This window comes from Astyanax mexicanus, chromosome 1, assembly GCF_023375975.1.
Source record: "Astyanax mexicanus isolate ESR-SI-001 chromosome 1, AstMex3_surface, whole genome shotgun sequence".
NCBI classification, from domain to species: Eukaryota; Metazoa; Chordata; class Actinopteri; order Characiformes; family Acestrorhamphidae; genus Astyanax; species Astyanax mexicanus.
Genome location: NC_064408.1, coordinates 27939154 through 27965454, shown reverse-complemented (window position 1 = coordinate 27965454; position 26301 = coordinate 27939154). Strand labels below are relative to the sequence as shown.

General features: G+C 38.1%; 2 protein-coding genes across 6 annotated transcripts in view; both read right to left on the bottom strand.

Annotated features, from left to right (window-relative positions):
- Positions 1 to 1592: 1592 nt before the first annotated feature.
- Positions 1593 to 18129, bottom strand: dtx2 (deltex 2, E3 ubiquitin ligase). Of its 2 annotated transcripts, XM_007245249.4 has the most exons (9): positions 16581 to 18129; positions 13485 to 14184; positions 11145 to 11203; positions 8623 to 8763; positions 7357 to 7424; positions 6925 to 7086; positions 5996 to 6157; positions 5646 to 5735; positions 1593 to 4137 (listed from the first exon to the last, which is right to left on the bottom strand). In XM_007245249.4, the coding sequence occupies exons 1-9, from the start codon at positions 16909 to 16911 to the stop codon at positions 3877 to 3879; spliced, it is 1974 nt and encodes a 657-aa protein (XP_007245311.3). In that variant the 5' UTR covers positions 16912 to 18129; the 3' UTR covers positions 1593 to 3876. The 2 variants fall into 2 exon arrangements, with proteins under 2 accessions (XP_007245311.3, XP_007245312.3); XM_007245250.4 differs by lacking the exon at positions 8623 to 8763 and having other exon boundaries at positions 16581 to 18127.
- A 797-nt stretch (positions 18130 to 18926) lies between these two features.
- The window catches only part of gtf2ird1 (GTF2I repeat domain containing 1), a 32452-nt gene continuing 25077 nt past the window's right edge, over positions 18927 to 26301 (bottom strand). For 3 of the 4 annotated variants that reach the window (XM_007245252.4, XM_007245251.4, XM_007245253.4), the window contains exons 19-27: positions 26225 to 26293; positions 25626 to 25893; positions 23396 to 23424; positions 23255 to 23302; positions 23061 to 23138; positions 22224 to 22416; positions 21385 to 21422; positions 21013 to 21128; positions 18927 to 20528 (exon numbers count right to left, since the gene is read on the bottom strand). In XM_007245252.4, the coding sequence (XP_007245314.3) occupies positions 20460 to 20528; positions 21013 to 21128; positions 21385 to 21422; positions 22224 to 22416; positions 23061 to 23138; positions 23255 to 23302; positions 23396 to 23424; positions 25626 to 25893; positions 26225 to 26293 (908 nt within the window). In that variant the 3' untranslated portion in view covers positions 18927 to 20459. The remainder of the gene's footprint in view (positions 20529 to 21012; positions 21129 to 21384; positions 21423 to 22223; positions 22417 to 23060; positions 23139 to 23254; positions 23303 to 23395; positions 23425 to 25625; positions 25894 to 26224; positions 26294 to 26301) is intronic. The other variant, XM_007245254.4, reaches the window with a different exon arrangement.

The following is a 26301-nucleotide window of genomic DNA, read 5'->3' as shown; positions in this document are numbered from 1 at the left end:
CAAGACTTGTGCTACAAGATGCTACAACATTCACTTTAAGGCTACAGGGTCTATACATAGCATTACACAATGTCTGTTTCCCCCTGGCTCCACATTGCTGGAATAAATTACCTAGCTTTTAACAGTAACTGGGCTTAATGACCCTGTTATTGTTTGCGTCAAGGGTTACCACTGATTAATAAGGCACAAATTAAAAGGCATTATGAGAATTACCTTTCAGGCAAGGAACAGGCATAGTAAATGCATGTGTGTGAAACACGAACACAGTGTTTCTTATATTTATTTAACTTTTCATTGCAGACAGTATATACCTGCATTTGAGGCCTAAACATTCCACATTCCAAAATATTCATATTTTTAGAAAGACATGGATGCCATGAACTCTTAACTAAGGAGACAAAGGACCATCCAGACTGTTATCAGCAACAAGTCCAAAAAACAGGGTCTGTCCAAGGTATGGGGTTCTGTGTATGAAGGTCTGTCATGCAGTATTAATACAGAAATGCACATTGGGATCTTCAAGCTTAATATGAGGTGGCTATGTAAGAAGAAGCAGCAAGTTCTGTTCTGGCCTGCCATCAGTCCTTTTCCCAGTAGAGAACATGAGGAATGTATGGTTATTTCAAAATATGAAATTTCTTGGGTTCATACTGTCTGCAATGACCTTAAAGTCATTAAAGAAATATACACAAGATTGCAATTATGTATTAGCATTTTTCACACTGCCCTAACTTTGACTGGTTTAGGGTTGTACATTGTATGTAAATCTTGCTGCATTGTTTTAATCAATTTAGTCAGCCCTCCTTTCCCACAGGGGATTCACTGTGTGTGCCAACTTACCACTCAAAAGCATCGTCTCATCCCATTTGCTGGAGCCGCTCTGATGAACTTTCTTTACTGCTTGTGTCCAGGGCGGCTATAAAAATACCAAATGGGCCTTTCCTGATCCAGACCTCTAAAAACCCTCCAAGAGAACATAGTAACTCTTCATTAGGTAGGAAGCAGATCGGCATGCACTGCATAGCTACAGCAGAAACAGATGACCTTATATTGCAGGACTTAATGTTTATTGCTGATGTTATGCATGTGTGTATTTATATGTTAACACACACACATACATACATACTGTTGCATACATTTGATTACCCAACCAAACCTCACAGATGGACAGTAAGTATGAAGGATGAATCGAAAGCCAAGGCAAGCGTTGTGTATGATTGCATCATGTGCTGTGACTCCCCAGCAACGCTGATTTTCACTGTGGCATCTTGTTAAAAGTAGCAAGTAGTGTTACAGCAACCTTTCCAGTATAGCTTAAAAGGAAGGCTCAGTATAGTATTAGAATTGGCACATTTGTACTGTATCAGTGAGCTTTTAAGTACTGTTGAAAGTGATTTATACCAGGGACAAAACAATCATAAGCAAAAAAAAAAATGCTATCAGTACAAATATAAAGGATTTACTAACAAAATAATTAATTCCCTTGTGCTTTCAGTTATAAAACATTGTAGCAGCAAGTGAACCCAGAACTGAAAAACACTAGAACTCAAACTGTAAAAAAGCTGTTCAAAAATCATAAATTAAAATAGCTGCAATTTTTAAACAGTGCCTTTAATTTGTAATACAATTCGTATAGTACTTGTAAAAACTATTTGCATTGATGTGCAATAATTACAGAGTATACTGTACTATCATCTTTTTTCCCCCACAATGCTAAGTGGCTTCTAAAAGGAGTCATCAATTCTAGTACTGGAGGTTCACACTTGACAGCAGTGCCACATTAGAGAGCTCCATTGCAGAGGGATTCTTAAGTTGGATTGGAAGCAGTAGTTTCAGGATGTACTTGTTAACTTGTGAATAAAATGCATGCCATGCCTGGATTGGACACAGAGAGGTCCTTCCAGCCTCGACCGAGGCAACTTCTTTCATCAAATACTTGTTTAACGACAACCACCTGTCCCAAAGTCTGCAGCTGAAGGTGACGTCAGAAGTCCCTTTTATGATTAACTGGATCGCAAATGCTAAAGTGCTACCATAAAATTGCATGGTCAAAGCCCAAACCTCTAGCTGCCTCTCATAACAGTAAATATGAGGAATGCAACACATCCTTTTCCCAAATGCAGATCGCTTCCGAGTTGGAGTTGGAAAAAAACGTGGAAGTTGGATGGAAGTTGGATAAATCCCCCCCACCCCCACCCTTCAGCACATCGGCCACACTCACACACATTTACAAAGACTACAACTTCGTACTGTATAGCACATTAGGAATGGGTCCCTTTTTTCACCTTTAAGAGATGTACCAAGCAAGGCGTAGTGCAGATTTTGAGCACTTAGAAACATTTGGGTTACCAGAATTAATGAAGAGATGATGATGTGTCCATGCTCTGACTGCAAATCTGTTCCTTTGTAGAATATTCCACAAGACATCTAATGGAGAACTGGTGCAATTATAGTTAGAAGAAGTTATATAGTGAAATATCTTCTATGCTAAAGACTCTCTTAGAATTTCACTTAGTCATTTCAGTACCACATTTTCATACCAAGGCAGTCAACCTTATCAGTATCTATGGGCCAATCACCTTGCCTGTTTTAAGATGTTTAAGCTTCTTACGCATACCCCAATAAATCAGCCAAGACATATTAGATATCACAAGTTTGCCTTTTAGTTTGAGACAGAGAATGCTGCTAAAATCACTAGATTCAGATCATCAATCATTAGCCTCAGTAAATACATGTCCAAATTGGTCATGAACATAGCTTATTTGAACTTTTAACTTTTTTAAATGGAACTATATTTATCCCCATAATGTTCTGTTTTGTGGTGCTACACAACATTTAAACATGAGATGAATAGTATCACATTGTGGTTCCAGTTACTCAAATGGCTTCCCACCATTTATCTATTTTTTGTCCATATGTTTACAAAGGTAAGACCATAGCAACATAAGTGTATCATCTCATGTTCCAAAATAATTAAACAAACTTCAGATTTCAAACATTTTTGGCTGAAGCAAGTAATAAATAATGTTTATTTGATTTTGGGACAAATTATTACTTTTAAGTGCTCTAATACCTTGGCTGGACTATTGTTATAAATAAGTGAAACAAGGGAAGTTGGAAAAAAATATAGAATTTTTGTGACTGACCCTTGATCCAGCATAAAAACCTTAATACCATAACCTAATAATGCACCTTAAATTTAGATATTTTCCCAAATGCACTTTGCATGCATTCGTATCACACTAAATAGAAATATAATTTTTGCCAGTATTATGTAAAACAACAGTTGCTATAAAACAATATGATTGTAAAGGAGCGCAACTGACAAAAGAGGTCCACCATGAAAACCCTGTTTCTGCATATTATATGTGCATAGTCACTGTATGACAAAGATCTTGTATTTCCATTTTTACAGTTTTTGACGTTTTGTTAATGTGAATCTGGCAGTTGTTCTTTACCTAGTGTTAAAATTTTGTCAAATAGACAAACAGAATTGCTGCAGAATCAACTTTTACATTGACTTAATTCGGAAGTTAAGAAGGTTTTATCCTTCTCCTGTAACGTTGCTGTTTTGGAGATACAAGACTTGAACTAACAGCAGCAACATAGTAGGATTAGTACTCTGATGACAGTTCTGATGTTTAACCCACATGGACACTTCTGATGGATTCTAAATCGTTGTAAAATATAGATACACTAATATAGATATGCCAGAGATTACTTCATGCTCTTCTCTCCATTTATGCTAAAACCAAACATTTCCACATGCTCAAAATCGCACCCCTGCCTTACATAGTATGACTTCAATGTCAAGTTAGGTTTATGATTGCGTAGATTTTGCAGCTAGAGCTGCATTGTCCAGCCACTTGGTCAGGCTCACATGGCCGAGCCTGGTGGCACCTGGCTCGCCGTATCTCGCTTTAGGCAGTCCTCAGACACGCCCTGCGCAGCCAGCTCAGAGAGCACATTGTCCAGGTAGTTAGGGTCAGGGTATCCGTGGCCCGACACGTTGGACATCATCTCGGTCTTGTGGTGGATCTCATTCCACACCACTGTGTCCGGCTCCCCCGTGGTGCTGGACGTGCCCACGGTGAAGATCAGCCGCCGCGTCCACGCCACCTTCAGCAGCTCCAGCACCTGTAGACGGTAACCATAGAAACGGTCAGTGCCCACTCGCCGCGGCTGGCAAGCCAGGAGCATGAAATAGAGCAAATGCACAAACAGCAACAAAATATGATACACCTATTGTCTCATGAAACAAAACGTGTAAATCCATCTTTACAGCTCTGTATTTTATGATGGATGCAGCAGCAGAAATGGTCCTGCATTACTTGCTTTCAGATCTTTATTTCTTCTCCTATTGAGTTTTTATTCAGAAAAGAAATATTAACTGTTCTCACAACAGCTCAAAAGAATACATACTGAGTGGAGAGCTTAATTAAGCTAAAGTTTTGCTTTGTTACATAATTTTTCAAAAGCTATGGTGTCCTGGTAACTTGCACCTCTGTAATCATTGTAATTCCGCATGCAATTAGCTAAAGAAGGAAACTGATTAGCTAATTAACTCAGCAGACCTTGGAGGAGAGTCTTGATTTGACTAAAAGATACAGCCCTTATTCACACACCCTTTAGCTGATTGGACCTTAGCAAATAAACGCTCACTCTATTACACTGCTCTAAAGCAGCATTTCAATACCCTCATCTCTTTTCTCAGTATGTTATATTTAGGGCTGGGTATAGTTTTAAAACTTTCAATACCGGTACCAAAATGATACTTTGAATTCGGTAGCGATACTATTTTTCAATACCTTTTCCTAAGTAGTAACCCAAAAATACAAAAACGATAGATAATTGTGTTTATTAAACATATTTGTATTGTATTCTCATACTGTCATCATGAGAGAGTGCATCTTTTTGGATCTTGTTGGAACAAACAGCGAGCATGTTTGTGACGATTTATTGAACATAGTACAAAAGTACAAAAGTTATTGCTTGTGCTTAAATGAAAAATATTTTTCCAATGCATTTTGCTTTATGCATTTCAGTTTTAAGAATTCTTTACATGTCAATCACTTAAAATGAATTATAATTATCAATTATAAGCATGATTCTTTATTTTTATGCTGCTAGTTCCCTGTATTATTCTGAGGGGACAGTAATAATAGTGTAGTGTGGTTTAGGTCAGACAGATCAGAGCTTTTTTACTGTATTATAATATCTTAGGGTGCGGGGGAGGGAGGGGGAGATGTGTAAACAGAGTGAGTGAGAGGGAGAGACATTGCGAGAGCGAGCGAGCGGCTGAGATTTTGGCACAGCGGTGGTGTGTTGACAATTTAAATGATCACGTAAACATGCTCACTGCACGTGCTCTCCACTTGTGTGCACCAGGGCTCTGTCGCGTTTTTTAAGCATGCTGTGCACACTTGTTTATGTATGTTTCACGCAAAGTATTGAAAAGAGGAACCCATTTTTTTTTTTACCTTTCGGTACTCGGTAGTACTGAGGCGCTTTGGTCTGTGCATTTTTGGTATCAAATTTAAATACCCAGCCCTAATTATATAGCTATCAGAGTAAGAATCTAAAATATGGCCTCACTAAAGAAGGTAAACGAAAAAGTTTATTTTTTTGTTTCCTCCAGTACATACCTTTCTGCCCTTGTCATTGTCAGGCAAGAAGCCAAAGCGCGGGAAGCCACGACAGGTGTATGGCTGGCCAGGGTTCGGGTGCTCGGGACCCTGACAAGAGAACAAAGAAACCCAGACATGATTGAGCATACATATTTCACCCAAGGTCATGAAGATCACTACATGGATGAATCATATCTGGGCGATGTGGACATGCTTTGATCTATGGACTTCAACATAAGTCAGCAGCCGTGAACAGAAAATGCCGTGATAGACATAACGGAACATGTTCACAATTCTACGAGGTGAAAACTGATAAGCTATAAAAAACTGTTTGAACTGAATAAACAGGTATTAAATTAACTACAAACCTGTATTCCAGGTGGAATACTGTAGATTATCTGTATGGTGCCACAGTCTGGATGGCCAGGTAGTGACTGGGGGATGCTATAGATTTCCATCTTGCCCTTTGGTTGCGTTCCAGTCTTTTCGCCATAGATTGTCTTGCAAGAGGGGCATTGCAGACTGCCGTCCTTTGATTAAAAGGGAAAAGAGATGGCACGTGGAATTATTTAAGACCTTAATTTGCCTTAAAATACACTTAACTTTACAAAGCATTCATATGCAGACAAACATACATTTATTAAACCAGGTATTTGATCCCTTTTTTGCAAGGCAATCACTACAACAGAATTGTCAAATACTTTCTAAATATAATATACATCACGTTATGTTTTCAATGTATGTTTGTTTCCTTTATTGCACTATTCTGGTAGAAGCATTTGTGCTGAAAATCTTGATAAATCATCAGTTCCAGAAAAGCTCAAATCAGCCCATCTGGTACCAGCAATCATGACACACAAAAAAAAACAGAGAACACAATTTCTGGTGGTTGATTAAACATTACCTGAAACTGATTAACCATATTTGTATGATTTTCTCTGAATGATAAGTGCGCATAAGTGTTCCTAAAACAGTGCTTTGTCAGTGTAAAATCAGAAGAAAACCCATATGCTGCATCTTCATGTATGTTTAGTTTCTATTAGCTCCTTGTCCTGCACCAATTACAAACTCCCGATCTGAGACACATATGATTATATGACTTTGATTACCGTTAAGATTGCAGACACATACGACATTAACCAACAACACCACTTCTCAATTAAAATGAATGGTGATGTACAAAACCACATGTTCCCATACAAAAAGCTTAAATTTGTTATTTTATACTTATAAGGGAAACACTACAAATAACAGTATAGTGGCACAAATATCAGATTTCTAACTGAAAGGGACCTACCTTGTTGCCGTTGTTGTACATGGCCAGCATGCAGAGCATGTGCAAGGTGTGTCCACATTTGGTGAACTTGCCCACTGTGTTGGGCTGCAGGGACTGGCTGCCCTCTGCTGGGCTGTCATAACCGGAGGGACACGACAGGCGCTCCATACAAATGATGCAGTCCTGAAAAGACAGTTGAACAGAATTTGTGTCTTAGTTTTCTCAGAAATGGCTCTTTAAAGTAAGATCAAGTTATAATAATCCTTCTTTCAAGACACAGAAGGACACAGATGTGAATTGACAACATAACACAAGATTTGCACAATTGCATTGGAGGACAAACTCTAAATAAAACTTGCAGATTAAATATTTCTATTAATAGTGAACAAGAGGCTTTGAAAAATGGGTGGAAATAAAACACGTGTTCAGACAGATAAGCGCTATATCTCATACCTCATCAGGAACAACAGGCACTTCCTCCATGTATTTCTTAATGACCTCTTCAGGTTTCTGCACGCCGCCTGAGGACACACAACAAAAATACTTTACTGAATCATTACTTCCTGTACCAAAAGCGAAGTATCCCCACACCACCTCTTAATCTGCATTAAGTCACCTAATTATCACTGCACTGAAATATTAACACAAAATAAGTGTATGGAACACACACAGATCAAATTAAAAAACAAACAAAAATAAAACTTACCGTGCATAAACAGAACATGTCCCTGTGTAGTAAACAGAGCTATGCCACTGACAGGGCAATATTATTCAAGACAGAAATTAGCTCAGCAGGCTGTACTCTGGGAAAATGCTTTGCTCGCCCAATGCCAATTGTTGCCGGGTTTCTAATTGTGCCAGATCTGGTTTCTGCACGCATAATTGGCTCCAAAGAAAATGTGATTACTACTGAAAATTGTCTGGTATCACTTTCCCAGAGTATTAGTCAAGCTATAGCGAGGACCTGATACATAATAAGCTCTGATTCAGGTCCCCTGGGGCCTTAATCGGGTTCACCATCTCCAGTGCAATTTCTGGGACAGCTCAAGTACTGTCAGCAACCAACACAGAGACTGTGTTAAGAGTGAAATGCACTTGACAGGTTATTCATGTTAGCTTACATTAAAAGTAGCAGTAGGTTAGGCTTGCTTGCAAGTGTCAGTCTTGTGTGAACCTCAAGCGTCTCTGCCCCATCCCTAAACAGCTTTAGAAAGTAAGTCAGGTGCGCTAGAATGCAGTTCTCACATGACAGCTAATGCAAAATCCAATGTGAAGTTTAGTCCCAGAGACTAGACAATTAAGTGACAGACATGAACCACGTGTAGTGAGCAGCACACCGAGACAAGAACCCACAGTGATGATGCAAGCATGAGATGGCAATGGAATTGTGATAATGCAAACATAGTGTGCAATGAAAGTATTATGAAGTGACAGTGATGGTACAAGCCAGCAACCCAGTACACAAACCCAGGACTAAGCACACATAAAATAACAGACACATAAAAAGGTAATAACTTGAAAATTTTAAGGAAAATGAGAGTTGCACAAATCCTGCAACCTATAAACTCTCAATGGTGCAAAAAAAAAAACGAACGCAGCATTTAGAGCAAGCAGCAGAATTGTTTTGAGGAGAGAGGGAAAGGGGAGGGCAGCAGGGACAGTTGGCGTGAGGGGGGGGGAAGACGGGTTTGAGTTGGGTTTTGGCACGGTTTTAGCTACCTGTCCTGGGCTGTCTCTTTGCCCTCTTAACGGAGCTGGCCTGGGGCTTGCTGGGCCTGCCGGAGGCGCGCTGGGGAGAGGAGGGGGCGGTCATGAAGCGAACTCCCAGTCCTGCTGCTGACATCAAAATGGAAGCCATGCCTGGACAGCCAGCCCCGTAGGCCCAGGCAGACGACATGCGGGGAGGAGGGGGGGAGGGAAGAGGGAAGGGAGGGGAGGAAGAGGAGGAGTGGAGGAGAGGAAGAGTGATGAGCCAAAAAAGTGCCAACCACAAGTGAGGGGGGCATGCTCTGATGAAAGCGCGAGATGGGGATTTATTTTGGTGCCAGTCACTGAATACTAGTCAATTCTATTCCAAGTTTTGATTTGTATAGTGCTACTTACAACTGATACTATTCAGTTTCTTTATATTTGAGATCCAGTAAGCATTTGTGGGGGTTTGTTTACTTTCAAACAACTACTGTCCAACCCTCTTAGAGGTTTAACTTAAATTAATACTGAATGTTGGTCAACAAAAACACTAAAAAGGAAGAAACAGTGATTATGCGCCTCTCCTCCACATCACACAGAAACACAGTGACAACAGGATTGAAACTTTGGTAGGAACCAAGCTGAATGAAGTTGTGGACCTCAGACTGCCATATCCACATATAACTGAAGAATTTCTTGGGTCAACTGGTTTAGTTATGTTGCTTGTTACTTTTCTTGTATTGGACTTTTATTCAAATTCTTTTTTTTTTAAATAGATGATGAAAACCATTACCCATTGTCGGCATAAGAGGAAAAATATTCATGATAAATTCCTTCTCCACTTTGCATTTCGCTGTGTTTTTATACTGCTTTTCTCAGGTGAAAGACTCCTATACTCTGTTGGGTTCTTCCATCTTCTGTGTGACAAGTAACTACTCTTTTTATGGTGTAGAAAAAAGAGAAGCAAGGTCTTCCCCAGCTCTTACTTTTAGTGTACTGCAATCTGTCTAAATTAATTTTGCAAAAAATAGTTTTGCTAAAGATTATATTTAAACATTTAGTTTAAAAAAAGTTTCTCCCTTCCTTAGCATATAAAACTGATGTTTACCTCTTTTACAAAAACTGAAAAATAATTCTGATCACTCAGGAGCCTTTCCTGTAATGTTTTAGGAAATTATACTAAGCCTCATGCAGATAGAGTTGTATACTGGCATGAACTGGGCATTACAATATACAACATAATACATGGTTTACAATTCAATATAATGTAATATTCTGTGATACTGCAATAAGATGATATACTGCTTTAGTTTAAATTAAATTTTGGGAAAACTGTATTAAAATGTGTGCATTACAATCTGAATAAATGAAAACTACTTTTTATCCAATAATTATCCAAAGTGGGATCTAAGAACAGAATAAAACAATGCTACCTATTGGTCCATGTTCATTTCTTGTAGGTTTTACTAGAATTTTAGCTCTTATTAGCACTTGCAATTGACCCTTTTTGCATTTAAATGAAGGTTAAAAAAAAAAAAAAAAAAACATTTGTAGCGAATCTGACTTCACTCAAGTGGGCCTCAGATAAAAAGTCTAGGTCTTAATTCAAGTACATCACAGAGAGTTGCAAACGGCTGTCTGTCTCAGTGCTCCTGCCTCCTTTATGGAGCTGCATTTTTAACTTTCTGGTAGTTCAGCTGCATATATAATATATGCTCAAATGTTTTTGGACACCCCTTCTAATAAACACATTCAGCTATTTTAAGCTGCATTCATTGATGCTGACACAGATGTACAACAACACACACACTGCTTGTCTGCTCCCTGTAAAGAAGTACTGCCGAAAGAACAGTAAATACGATTTTGCCATGAGTTGTGGGGTTGGGGATGAGGTGGAGTGGTGATTGTCTGGATTCCTATTCTCACTAATGCTCTTGTCTGTAAATGCAATCCTCACAGCAATTCTCCCAAAAAAATTGATGAAAGTCTGGCCTGGACAGTAGTGACAATAACTCCAATTGAAGAGGAAAAAACCTTTTTAATACCCTTAATACTGGAAGAAACAATGAATGAATGGACCCTTTATTTCCATGTGGTGCATCTCAACCTCCTTTAGGCTAATTTCATAGTACACATATAACACTGCGGAGACGTGCATCTGAAATCCCCAGTACAGACACAATAAAAAAACTGCATCACTACCATCATAGTATGTTATCACTCTGTTGTCTAGAACCAAAAGACATAACATACAGGTCATTAGATATGGGTTGATAATCTATGAGTATGTAATAGAGTAACACCTACATAAGATGAAGGAAACTCATTTCACTTTTCCTTTTTTCGTATAGTAATATCTGAACCAAGCCTATTACACAGTACGATTGATTACTTTTTAAGGAACATCTGGGCCAGCCTGGTTCACTCGCTGACTGACACCCACAAGAAACCTTTCTACTGCTTAAAGTTAATACATCAAAACACAAATACTGAGGATCTAAAATCAAATGCACACATTTGAAAGCTGTTTTGCAAAGGTGGGTGTACTGTACCTGCCAAGGCTGTGCTCACACTGCTGGAGCCGTTTAACTGTAACGGAATAGTTGGAATGCTGTGAAAAGAAAAAAAATCACAAGTCAACGCATGCCAGAGTTAAATCAGATCACCAAAACTAACTGAGATTACACACACAGGATACATTTTCTGTTGGTCTCATCAGGTTGCAATGATTTTACTTCGCTTCACTCAAATCATCACTCTTCACAGAGCTCATATAACCATCTTTACTCCAGCTAAAATTGTTATGGAATGTTCCTTATGATTATTTCTGGCAAATAGAGATAGTCAGAAGACAAAATTAAATAAAATCAGTTTTTAAACTCAGTGTAGCAACATACGTACATCCATGCCTTTATGGAAAAAAATGAGGTTGGGGGAAACTTCACAGTAAAATCCTGGGCTGGCATTTCTCTGACATACTCCATTATGAAAAAAATGTTACTGTCCAGTGTTTGTTTTTTGCTTGTGTATTTTGAACTAAGTGATGACACTGTAGTCGTCTAAAATAGCTAGCTCTAAAAAAAGATTCTTCCTGGTTATCAGTTTACCCTGCCTTGAGGAAGACAAACAATGGATGCGTAAATCAGGGGCTTCCCTTTCCCACCCCAAACAATGACTACAGCCCTGCTTTTCTCCACATTTCCTGAGCTTGGCTTTTGTTCCAGACCTCAGTTACTGGCAGGAATTGAACAGACATTATCAGCGCTTCTACACACATCACATGGTCTGATGGAGAATGAAGTGGATAAATAAAGAAGTAGGAAGAAGCAAAGGAATGGTTTAATTGATTAACTCTTGTTTCAGTATGGGCTTGAGTCTCTGTATAATGACATCAGAAAAGGGGATTTCTTATTTATCTTTTGGAATTCTTTGTTAACTTTGTAATTTCCCATTGATAAAGTGAAAGCACTGCTGCAAAGTAAAGTGTAATCTTCCCACCTTGTCTCATTCTTTGACAACAATTATTACTACAAAATTACTACAATTTACCCACTTTAGCTGAGTATAACAAGAGGAAATGAACACAGGATGCACTAAACCTAAAAGCCCTGACAAGTCACAAAAAGCCTAATTTCCTCCTTGTGTGTGTTTTTAACCGCTCTCCGCAGGGGAACTTCCACAGTGACAATTACAAAAAAAAATCCATGGACACAAGGTATGTCCTCAGAAAACAAGTTCAAAGCAAGAAGCTGAATAAGGGAAAATCAGCACATCAAATGTCACTTAAGAGTAGGAGTGGAAATTTGGCACATTAAGTCAAATACAACTGCCTGAGCTAAAATTTAAAAGCTGAACTGTACAGTCAATAAGCTTTCTACTTTTGCTAAATACTATATTCCAGTCATCCCCATACTTGAAATCCATTTCAGCTCTTCCAGCAAAGCTTAACCCAGGTCATTAGCAAGTGAAGTACCAGGTAAAAGTACAAGCTGGAGCAAAAAACAAAACAAACTAAAACATTGCCTGGCTTGAGCAAGGCTTTATTTTTTGGTTCTTAGTCACTGCTTATTTTTATTCTGTTCCAGCTCCAACCACACCTCAGCTAGACAATCAAATGAGGTACAATGCTAATTACCTGGCATAGATGTATAAGCAAACAAAAAGCAACCCCAAAAAAGCAAGTGTGAATAGGGTGCAAAAAACTGAACTAAAACCCCCATGCATTTCTCAACCCTGGTCCTGAAGACCCATTGCTCTGCACATTTTAGTGCTTTTCCTGCATTAACATGCAGACTAGCTCAGTCATGAGCTGTTAACAAGCCGACTAGTCTGATCAGTTGCGTTGGGAGTCCCGTAGGAACAGGGCTGAGCAAAGCTGGAATAAGTTAAGTCTATTTTGGGCTAAAAATATAATGAATAACATCTTGCATTTTTGAATACATTTTTGCTAAGTTTAAGAATTAAGGATCTACTCATATAGGAAGTACGGGGCCAATCTGTCACGCATCCCCTGATACCAATGCCATGACATAACATCTACAAAATGTAGAAATTAAAATATTTTAAATAATCTTTTATTTAAGGTTGCAGTAAGAAAATCTTTTTAAAAAATGCAAAATGTTATTCATTACATTAAGTATAAAGACAATGGCTTAATATAAAACAATGACAACTCAAAGATTCAATTGAATATTTGATTCATCAATCATAGTTAAATGGCTCTTAGATGCCTCTCAGAAAATGTTAGTAATAATGTTTAAGTTCTTCAGTGAACTTAAAACTTAAAAAAAAATGTTTAGATATAGCACCTAACCTAACCTAAAATAAAGAGAACAAAGAGACTGTCATCATACAAGTAGCAAACATTGTTTCAGAGTTGACCAGAGCCTCACCTCAAGCCATTCGCAGTAGAGGGGAAGTGTGCAGAGGATGAGAAGTTTGCAGAAGGTGAGAAGTTTGCAGCAGACGAAAAGTTTGCAGAGGACGAAAAGTTTGCAGAGGACGAAAAGTTTGCAGCAGATGAGAAGGGCGGTGGTGGTCCTGGAGGCTGCGCCATGGAAGAAGCAGCTGGGCTCCAGGGGCCTCCCCATGACATGTTTCCCATGGACAAAGGCCTTCTGGGATAGGGTGAGTACACAGACGATGGGCTGGCTCCGACCGCCCTGCCATGCGGGGTCTGAAGGCTGGGTCGGGTGGCCTGGCCAGCAGAGAATGAGTGTCGGGAGCGGCTGGGCATGGGTCCGGCTGTACTGCTGTGGCTCAGGCACTGTTGACAGGTGCAGGCCGGACCTGTGTGGATGACAGAGCCCGAGGCAAGTGGATAGGGGGCACCTCCCTGTCTGCGGACGTGCCGGCGGAAGCTGGAGGTCTTATTAACCTGTTCTAGAGCTGTGAGGTCCACAATGTAGTTGTAGCCATGTGGGCCTAGGTCGGCTGTGGCCTGTCCTGCTTGGTAGCTATGCTCCAGCAGGATGGAGGTGCGCGTCTCGTAAGCTGTCCAGGTACCCTCATCATTAGCCCATTCCCAGTAGACGCCACTGCCCAGAGCTGAAGACTGGGGGAACAGGGTTCTGCGTACGGAGCGAATCTTTCCTGTTGGAAATGAAATGTTTGACCTTAATTAGATGATCCAATACTGAGACCAAAATTATAGAGCAGACTACATAACATCACAATTTACTTAGTTATGGTTATTCTAAACTTGAAATATCCCATAGAACAAAACATTTGTGTATGGCTGTCTCAGCTTTGGCATGCTGGCCTCACAACAAGTGTCCAACTAGAGCTTTTAGCATAGTATTAGCTTGGCACTATGCAATCACTCAGATTTCACATATCTATAATTGCATTTTATCAGAAGACAGAATTTTGGATTTATGCATCTTAATTTAATTATGTGCTGGCAAAAACACAATCTACTCTAAGTAGAGAAAACATTAATCTGTGCAAAATAGTGAACATACATGATTGGACCTAATACACGTTGACACAAGCAATTTTTTGTTACAAGACCAGAACTTGTGACTCTGATAATGCCCTTTGTTTGCTCAGATACAGTATGTATGACATCTACTAAATACCCTAATCTTCCTGTTTGAATCTGAAACCTATTTCCTGGTATTATTTTCCTTTCTCTCATCCTGTTCAGTCTGCACAATACACAGGTGTCAAAAGCCCCCACCATTCCACACCCAGAATAAAAACAGCAAAAAGAGAACTGTAAAACATGACTGGGGCACCAGACTCACAGATTTAATGGAAAGGAAAATTATTAAAGACTTCATGGAAAATTCAGCATTGTGATTTCTGATGTGTATTAGCTCAGTTTCTTTTTGAGGGTCTTAACGGTCACTATAATAATATTAATATCAGGGAAAAGAAGACATAAGTACTGACATAATATCAATGTTTGTGAAATAATAACTAAAGTACATATGTTTTTTTTTTATAATTCTTTGAGCTGGAATGTAATAGTTACAAGTCAGAAAAAACAGAGATATCACAAATAAACTAAATAAGATTAAGCATTAGACATTTATTTAAGTGAATGGAAATTACAACACACTCCCTAATTTAACTGAGTTGAAGTAATGGTATCGTTTGAAAATACCTAACAATAACCTCAGCTGAGATTGAACTTTACATTACATTTCAATGCATTAGCATTTTTTATGTTTAAAAACTTGACACTTAGCAACATATAATTTGCTCATTATTACTTTAAATAGACTAAATTGGACTAATTTTACTAGACAATAACAATTGTCACCTGCCATACATGCTGCATCCAATAAACAAACTTGAAACAAACTTCTTAAGTCTTGAGAGAGTTATGAAGCACTACTTATAGATTTTTGTTAAACATTCAGTGGTGTACAAGAAACAGTGATGAGCCAACAGATAAATGTATCAACCCTGTTAGTCAGCAAATTCTTGATGGCAGTGGAAACAATATGGATAAAAGACAAGGAAAAATGTAACCGTTACTAATAGTCTATGTTACAGTGTTTAATGAACAGCATAGTCTTTTGCATGATGTATGTGTGATTATATGAGGTAGTGGTTAACACACTCCCCACAAGGGTAAATAACTAAAATGTGCAGAACAGCGGTCCCATGACCAAGCCTGAGAACCATCATCAATAATGATTTTAAGCCCTTTAACCTTCATCTTACCACAACTTTAATATTGATTTTGTTATACAGCTCTGGAAAGAAATTAAGAGACCACTTCATTTTCTGAATAAGTTTCTCAGTTTGCTATTTATAGGTATATGTTTGAGTAAAATGAACATTGTTGTTTTATTCTATAAACTACGGACAATATTTCTCCCAAATTCCAAATAAAAATATTGTCATTTAGAGCATTTATTTGCAGACATGGGACATGAGACATGGCTGAAATAACAAAAAAAGATACCTCAAACAATGCAAAGAAACCAGTTTTAAGAGTTCAAAAATCTATATTTGATGGAATTTATTTTTTTTATTTGCAGTTTGATGCATCTTGGTATGTTCTCCTAGACCTGTCTTACACACTGCTTTTGGATAACCTTATGCCACTGGTGCAAAAATACAAGCAGTTCAGCTTGGTTTGATGGCTTGTGATCATCCATCTTCCTCTTGATTATATTTCAGAGGTTTTCAATTTGGTAAAATCAAAGAACTTGTCATTTTAAGTGGTCTCTTATTTGTCCAGAGCTGTAGTTTGCAAGACAGGGGAAAAATAGTCTTTAGCCACCCAACACCTGATCCAACAAGTGAGCTTAGTAGAAACCTATTATTGAGTTAAACGTGGCTTGTTAAAGCCGATGAACCAGTGAACCAGTAAAATAAACAGGGCAGTGGGTCTCAAGGACCAGTGGTAAAGAAACACTGCTTTAGACGTTCTCCAAAGTCTTAGAGTTGGGGACCACTAGTTTAAATTAACAAACATGACAACACAAACACACAGAACCACATTGTATGTTTGCGAGCTCCTGACTTACCAGTGTCTTGCCGAAACTGTTTTAGGCTCGGGATGTCGATGATATAGGCTGCCAGGCTGGGGTCGGTCTGGCCTAGGGAGATGCTAGTGGCGGCGGGCCCACCTGCCCTGGCCCCCCGCTGCTGCTGAAGGCATTGCTCGATGTAGCAGCTCACCTGGCCACTGTAAGGCCGCCAATAACCTAGGTCGTCCTGCCATTCCCACACCACCACCATGGGCTGCGCCTGGCCGGGTATACCAGAGGCCGAGGCGGTGGAGGAGGAGGAGAAGAGCGACGGCCCGTTCCTGGAGCCATTCACGCCGGAGGCAGAAAAGCCAGAAGCCGTGGCCATCCTAGTTAGTTAGTTAGTTAGTTAGCTAACCTGGCTTGCTAGGAGGACCTCGGCGTACTTATTTATTTAGTTAACTTAATAGCTAGGTTAGCTGAAACACACACACATACACAAATGGTGGTGTCACTTGCTAGCTAGATAACTAACCCCAGCGACAGCGAGCTAGCCTAAACTGCACTAGGGTAACCTAGCTAGCCAGCTAACTAACTAAGCTAAGCTACATAGACTGCTGCCTCTGAGCTAACTAGCTAGGTTAGCTAGTTAGTTAACTGAAAACACACACACAAATGTTAGTGTCACTTGCTAGCTAATCCCTGCGATAGCAAGCTAGCATAAACTACAGCTAAGCAGTACATTGACTAACTGTTAAACTAGGTTAACTAACTAATTACATAAACTGCTGCTGCTGTTGGTTAGGTAGCTAGTAAATACTTGTCAACCAAACGTATTAAGTCTCTCCATAGGGGCTGACTGGCGTACAAGCTAAGCTAACTAGCTAGCTAGCTACCAAGTTCGACGAATTGAACTGATAACCTAGCTACCGCTAACTGCCTAACTAAAACCGGGCTCGTTCGTCCGGTTGCTAAGCAAAACCAACAACTAGCTTAGCGAGCTACAAACAAATAACTTAAATTAACCCTAGCTATTTAACTTAAGCTGAAACGAGTCGTGCGAGTCTGCATCTTCATCCGCCAGCTGATAGCTAGCTACTTAGCTAGCATAGCTATCTGTCTAGCTTCGGCTGTCTAGCTTACAGCTCGTTACTACGGCTCCGATGTTGTGAAGCTAACGCTAAGCCATTTTTAAAGCTCCAGGAGGCCGAACAGCGAATAAACGGTTAAAACTAAGCTAAGCCAGGATGCAGTAAAACAAACCACGTCCTTGTCTCTGGTAGTGTCGTCTTTATCGTCTTCTAAAACGCCTTAATTCTTCCACTGAACGAAGCCCCCCTCTCACCCATCCGGCTGCTCGCCCTGCCGTCTCTGTGCAGAGTCCAGCGACCAAACACAACAAACCAACGGAAACCAAAACCACCAGCCAACCGCAGGGTCCCCTCCACTGCTCTCATCACAGAAAACGACACAGTAAACTGGATGGAATTCAGCTTAACCCGTAAAACAGTTACCTGTTACTACGTGTCCAGTATTTGTTTGATGCATTGAGCTATTTAGTGTAAAGCTGTATGAATGAGTATAAATGTATGAGTCCGTTATTTGAGCTTTGAAAAATATTGTAGCTAAGAAAGTAGAGCGTTAATACAATTAAGAGTCAGTTTGTTTATATAATATTTTTAAAGGCACTCATGTTCAGCTTCTATTAAAGCTATAAATAAATCAAGATTAAATAAATGTATCAAAATATCTATTAATAACAAAAACTATCAGATTTTTACATTTTGGTTTCTCAATTCAAACGCTGCAAGACTTTTATTTTGAAACATTATCCTGACAGTTTTTGTGTCTGACAAAAAAATACTCATCACATTTGCATTTATTAAATGTAAAATAAATTAAATCGAATCAAATAATGGTCCTACAAATCTAGAAACAGTGTTATTTAAAAAAGAAAAAAAAATCCAACATATAGCTATATAACTTATGTTAACTTTATCTCAGATGTACAGCAGCTTGGAGTGTTTTGCTACCAAGTCTGTTTTCTAGATGACAGATAATTCTACAGATAGATGATAAACATTTGTAAACTATATCTTTTTTTATGTCTTTTTAGCTGAAGTAGTCTCTAGTTTGATACAGTACTTTGTGTAGAGAATGTACAGAATGTTCTTTCATGTGTTTCTTAGTCTTAACCAGCAGGTGGAGACAGATGAATGATTTTAATGGACAGGATGCAAATACAAATGCATGAGTATATCTGCAGTTTACCATAATCCTTAAAATGACCTTAAATTAAAGTAAATATTTTAAGCACTGAGAGGCAAAAACAAATCTGTTAAATAAATAAAGCGTAGCTTGTATTATACCATCGAACCATGAAAGCACTACAACACTCAAAAGTAATGAACGCAAGGCAACACATTTTATTTGAAAGGCCTAAATGGCATTAAGGTACAGCATATAAATACTGGTAATTCCAGAGACAGTCCTTACAGAATAACATTATACCATTCTTTCCTTTACATACAATACATTCATGATGTTGTCTCCATCAAATTTTATCTTACTTGTCCTCCACGTTCTATGAACGTCGGAGCGACTTACACCACTACAATAATGATAAAGTCTTTCATTGGAATATAAGTTAGTGCTATTGTGTTAGGATGCTCCACTGTAGGACCATGAACCCCTGAAGCGAAAAGAAGAAGAAGAAGAAGAAGAAAAAAAATAAAATAAAAAACGGAATATATCAGTAGCTAACTGTTTTAGTGTTATCAGTCATGGCATTCAGCACTTGATGCATTGTGCCGATTTGTTTACATTCCCTGCATATACATGTTTCTTTACTTTTATTTAAATAAATAAATAAATAATAATACAAACATTTAGCTAGGCATAAGAACCAGTTACTACGAGAGTAGTACGCATGTGTACGTCCTCAGCACCAGTCGAGGTTTTGCATCCTATGGATAATGAATCTTGTCTGGGAATAATGTTTCCCAACAGAATCCATCACTTGTGTCCTCAGTGTGGGTGTCAGTCAACCATTATTGTTTCAAAGGCCTTTAAAAAGAAGGCAACCCTACACTGGCAGTCACTTTGAATAGCTCAAATGAGCTTGATAATGGTTTTTGATGTGTTTCCATGTGTTTCAGGGGATCTATCACTTCTCTCACTTAAAGTAATACTTAAACAAAAAATCTCCTTTACAACTGATCTGAATCTTGTTAAACCACAAAATGCTTGGTAGCCCAGTTGTGCTTCTTTAGTTTAGAACTGGAACTATGAGGTTTACATTGCTAACCTAAAACAGGGAAAATCAATATTCACCCACAATTTTCCAATAAAAATGCACGCTCACACACGTCGCTCAACCCCACATATAAATGGAATTTCCTGCCAGCAAGTTATTCACCTTATTCAAGCGTTAAAACGATATGTTCCTCATATATAGAAATGTTTTAGAATTTCTTTTTTCCAGATTTTTTAAATGTGTTGTAACAGACAAATATTATAAGCTCTTATGTGTAACTGAGCATTTGCTTATGACTGCCAGTGTATGATGCAAAGCATTGTTCACCAAACATAAAAAAATAAAATAAAAATAAAACAAAATGAAAACACTCCTTTTACAAGCAGCCTCTCCAGAAAAATAAAGCACTGACAAACTGGGAAGTAACGATTCCAGGTTACTGCACAGCAAATTCACGTCTCAGCACTTGCCGTCCTGAAACTGTAATGAGAAACTCCTTGTACTGTTTGTCGTCACGCTCAAAGAGTTTGTGATTGCCAGCATACACAAAGGTCCCCCGTCACACTGCGAGATCAACCACAGCACTCCAAAAACAGCTGATTTTTATAACGGATATCAGTCTGACCACGTCCTCCCCGCAGGATTCCTCTTCCTCTTCTGAGGGGCTTTGAGGTGGTCCACTAGTATTTTACCTTTCCTGGAACTTGGACATTCACTCCGCTGTAGTCCACCATGTACATGGGCCATTGCTACAGGAAGAGAACAACAGAGTATCAGACACTTAAACAAAAATCTAACTAGTTTCATATAATTAATGAATAAATAAATCCATATACATCAACATTTTATGTTAAACATTTTATTTAGAGGGCTGAAATTAGCCAGCACAATGATCTTACCTGTGCCATTGTACTCAAGCCAAGCTTACTTGTTAATTCTGTCCATATACAGAAGTAGCTAGCTGCTTTGCAATAAATAGCACTAAATGCTATGCATATTTTTGATCCAATCATGTAGTTTCACCTATAAGGTGTTATACTGATTGTGTGGAACTACAGGTACAATAATAATAATAATATAAAAAATAAAATGTTACTGATACTTAGAGCATGTAACTCTTTGAAGGAAGGTGATGGAGAAAATCTGGTGGGTGAACTACTAACATCACTGACTTATAATGTAGAATTAAATATTCTGGTACAAGCAGGGCTGTTTACTGGCTGTTTTCCATACCATCACTGGAATCTGGTTGGCTGGAGCAGCAGGGTCGGCTCCTGAGGGAGCGGTCGCTTGACTGCTTTCCAGGACCCGCTTGCGTTTACGTCTATTGACTGACACTTCCTTCCCTTCTGCAGGAAAATGAGCAAAATAACATAGCATGAATTTAAAGTTTTGTGCAATGGTTTGTTGATTTTTGAAGTGAAAACAAAAAGGATAGAGATATAAATAGGATCTATAGAGAATCTGTTAAGTGAACAATTACATTTGTAAAGAAAAATAATAATTACATGCAATTTGACTAGGTGCATCCAAAAACAAACAAGGCTGTATACAGGAGGGATTCCAATATTTGATAAATAATCAAATCAAGTAAGGTAAACCTACCTGTATTGCTGGTCTGGGGACAAAGCTGTACAAAAGGCCTAAACAGAAAAAAGTTTTTTTTTAGATGTATGAAATGTATCAAATGTACTACACACATGCTTTCACCTAAACAAGACATTAAAGCAGCTTAGTCCAATAAGTACTGTATAGTGTAGTAGCAAAAACAGATGATTTTCCCAAATGTTTGGCAACTGTTTAAAATGAACGACAAAAACATAATTAAGGACACCTTTCAATACACTTTTAATAATAATAAAAAAAAAAACAATCAATAAAAAACAAATATAACCATTGTTGATAAAGTTATTCCTTTAATTTATTTTTTAGAAATTAACCTATTCATAAAACATAATATGTAGAGTATTTCTGTTCAAACTACTGGCCAAACCAAAACCAATTGAATTAAATGTAAATGTAGTTGTTTTTATGTTATATTTGTATATTTATTGTTTTTATACAAAGTGATCATGATCATATGGCAAAACATTAGTATGAAACTTTATAGCAGTGTGGAGGACTTGTTACCCAACCCAGTCCCTTCTAGCTGTCTCTCAGTCAGAAGTCTGAATTAGGGACGATATCATTATGATATAATTATTTTAATATTAACTGTATAAATAATAAATTTTTTGGTATATTGCATCTTTACATACAAACACTGAAAAACTACATATTGCACTATGAAGATCACATGAAATGCAGCACATTTAGAATAAAAATCTTAAATTGAATTGTGCATCAGAATTTTTTTTGTATGGATCATGATATAATATTGCTATTGCCCACATAATCCTTGCTTCTAAACATTATCCAAATAGCTTAAACAATTGCTGACTTACTGTAATGGGGTTTTGATATTGATGGTGATGTCATCTCGAGCCTGAAGGATCTTCTCTAATCGAACTATGTCATAGGTGTTGGGGTTCCTGAAGTGGATATCATCTGGAAGTCCACAAACCTCCAGTGATTCCGGACTGGCCCGAATCAGCTTGTATGGAACAACAACAGATCGATCCAGGCCTAGAGCTTCTCCTGAATACAAGATGATGGAAGTAATGGAATAAATGGGACAGGAACTTGCAACTTTCTGATGAAAAGGCCAATGCTTAGACAGTTGCATCATACTAGAGGTCATAATAAAGATTAGGGGTACACTGGGCACTTCACAATATGTTGCCCACGATAACGATGATATCACAATACTGTGCGATTCTGCAATATTTGGTATATAGTAACACAATTCCCTACGATACCTTTCAGCAAGAGGATAAAATACTCTTAAATAAGTAAATACCACAAAATTATGGAGTTGTTTCAGTTTTAAACAATTTGACAACCACTCTGAATTAATGTACAACAAAGTGGCCAGCTTAGCTTGCTTGTGTCTCTTTAACACACATAGACACACACATACACTTTCAAGTGTAGCATTATTCCGAACTTGTAAAACTGTTTTTTTGCTACACTAAAATCTTTTTGAACTGTGTAACATAAGCTTACTGAAAAATAAAAAAATAAAACTGAAATACCAAATCAAAAATCGATATTTGACACCATGTATCAATAACACATCTCAGATGGAACCAATAAGATATACTTCCATAAGGCAAATATTACTTCTAAGTTATAAGAGCATATACTGTGTAAAAAAGATGAATAATAGAATCTCCACTGACCGTATTTCTTGTTAAACAGTTCTTTCACTTGTTCCCGTAAAATGACTTTCTCTCCCATGCGACTGACCTCTTCTTCATCTATTAAAAAATGAATAAAAGACGCTATCAGTGCTTCACAATACTGAGCTATAGAATTTCTATACAGAATGAAAAGAGAATGAGGTCATGAATCAGAGGTCAGATAAAAATCTCACCAGTTATTGAGGCATATGCCTTCTTTAATAAGGTGATTCTTCGTGGTGCTAACAAAGAGAACAAATGTAGAAAACCATATTCATTATATTCTTAACAGTGAACTGTTATAATACACATAGAAAAGAGATCATGGTACATACCTGGTTTGGGGATAAGTCCTTGGAAAGGCCTGTAAAGAGAAAAAAGGCAGTGAAGCTATATTCATTCTGTGTGGTGAGAACACAATTCCCTCAGTAGGTGTTGTTCATTATGTCTGGGTCAAGATTCATAATGTGAGACATTAAGTGGAATCGGATGAGGTAATTATCCCACAACTCACTTCTCATTTATAATGTTTAATATATTCGAACAGCAGTTAAGATTTACGGTCCAAAGTCCCTTATATATTTCATGCTGGAGAGACTCTCTGCTTGCTTTTACAGCTAAAGCTTAGGGATTTGATTTTCTCTCCAGTGTTTTCTACAAGGAAGTATCTGTACAGTGGTTGAGATGCATTCAGAGACTGTGGCTTTATCTACAGTAAATCTGCCACCAGGGTAGCTGAACATCACACATGCCCATGCTGGCTATAGAAAAAAAAATCAGCATTTGAAAACTGGAGCTTTCTGTTCGTTACTATATTTTTGTAGGGTCAAAAACAAATAGTTGCACCCAGAAAATATATTTTGTGTGAATGGTCATGTTCAGTGATGAGTTCCACTTTTGTCTTAGTTTAGACCAGAGACTGTAAAAAAGATGGACGCCGTGTCGTCGTTCCCATTCATTCAATGAAAATGAAGCCAAAATCTTCCTCCATGTTGGCGATCCTGATACCCGAGTCTGCGCAGTAGAGACCAGAGGAGGGAGAAAGACTGTGGAGAGACAGCCTACTCATTTAAATAACCCCGCCCCTGAGGGCTGCCTCCACAGAGCTCACACAGTCTATGGTCCCACACCTACAGTCATTGGTCCCACCCCGGCTAGGTGTAACCCAGCCCTTTTACAATAACCACACCTTTTTGAATAGAGCTGAATAATGTTTTAAAAAACGAATTCTGTGGGGATATAAACAATTAACAATATAAGCAGAGGTTACACTAGCTGTTACATTTTAATAATGGAGGTAGAATTACAGTATATTGGAAAAAAAAACGTGATTGAAATTTGTCTGTTTTGCCATTGAAACCTATGGGGATGGGTGGAGTTACACAGCTTTCTGCAACCGAACAGCAGGGGGCGCCCGACCTGTGGTGGCTTCACTTTTGAGAGACCATGCTCTGTCCAGCTATACACAGCCTATGGTTTAGACAACTAATGAACCCATGTGTTGGTGCACCACAGTCAGCACAAAGATCCACTATTTGTTATGTTAGCCCAACCAGTGAACCTACTTTTTATAAACTAATAATGATAAACTATTTCAACAAGACAATGCTTGTCTGGATACTGGTGCCTGAAAGACACAGCTGCATTGCTAGACCTATTCCAGATTTTATCCACATTTATCCACATTTTACCATCCACCCACCTCAAAAATATGCAGGGATATTCAAGCTGCATGGGACAGATTATCGCAGGTGAACAAAAGCAACATCTATAACTCTACAAGAAGACAATCGCCACAACTTTCACACTATTTCAGTATGTGTAGCTCAATAAATAAGACCAAAAGCTGTGCATACTGCATACCAGTCTAAATTTGTAATCATTTATTGTTCCTCGTAACTTTTACCCTCCTTCCAAATAGAATTGTAATCCATAATTGCTTTTGGGTGCCAAATTTTTTTTAAACCATTTCTTTGATGATAATTGTAAATCACAAAATATAATGTTTCGATAATGGTGATATAATTTTTAAACATATTTCTAATATTTTACTGAACAATATTTTCAGCATCTGTAACTGACTGACATTCTATACATTCAATTCAATACTCTATAGTCTGTAAGCACAGATAGCCATTTGGGTGTCCTTGGCAGTTTTTCTGTGTCTTTTAATTGTAAACTGATATCAGTATTATTTTATGTTGACTTGATTATTACGTATATGCTGCCTTTATCAAAACATGTTGCATGTATTGTTGGATGTACTGTGAGATTTTTTTTTTATTTAACATGAGCACACATTAAGAATAAGATTCTGACAAAAAAGCTTATTACAGATTAATCAAATAAACAATTTTTAAAAGCCAATTTTAAAGCCATATTATTTATAAAATATATTTCTATGCAATTTCGTCAAGTTTGTGTTTGAGTTTGTGACATAATAAATTATAAACCAAGTTCTACAGGCAGAAAATATATACATTTAAAACATGACAATATGATTGCAAAATCACATTTTTCCCAAATTATTTATTTTAAAAAACACTGCATAGTTTAGTGCTTTACCTCGTAATGGTGAAGGAGATTTTATCAGCCACTGCCAGTATCCTCTCTAGGTTTTGTGAGCCAAAGGTACAGGGTTTCCGGAAGGGGATGCCAGGAGGTAAGCCCTCGATTATCACTGAGCCGGGGTTACTCTTGATCCTCTTGTAAGGCACTTGCACAGGATACTTAATGCCCAGTGCCTCACCATACTTCCTGTTGAACAGATCCTGGACCTGCTCCCTCAGAGTGTTCGCCAAGTCGATTCGGGAAAGCTTAGCTTCTAAGCTATCTGTGAAAAGAGCAACAGCACACAGATTACTATTCATCCAGGAATGAAACATTGCTCGTTAGCCATTGCTGCAATATTTTTCATATTGATCTTATAGAAGCTGCATTGTGTAAATGTTTTTTTTACTGTGTGTCTATAAACATATTCTCTAAATACAGCTTTCTGTGGATGTTTTGATAAAATAAAAAGTTATTCAAGTTATTAATATAATGCAATTAAAGTGAATTATTAACCAACAATGCATATACCATATATTGCGAAGTATCCATTATTAACACATTTTGCAGAGCTAGGTTTGCACTATAACACTATAACTGGAATAAGTTGTTACCTGAGAAACCAGGCCTTTTGGATGCAGGTCCAGCGTCTTCTGCCAGGTTGTCTTTGCAGTCTGACTCTACTGAAATT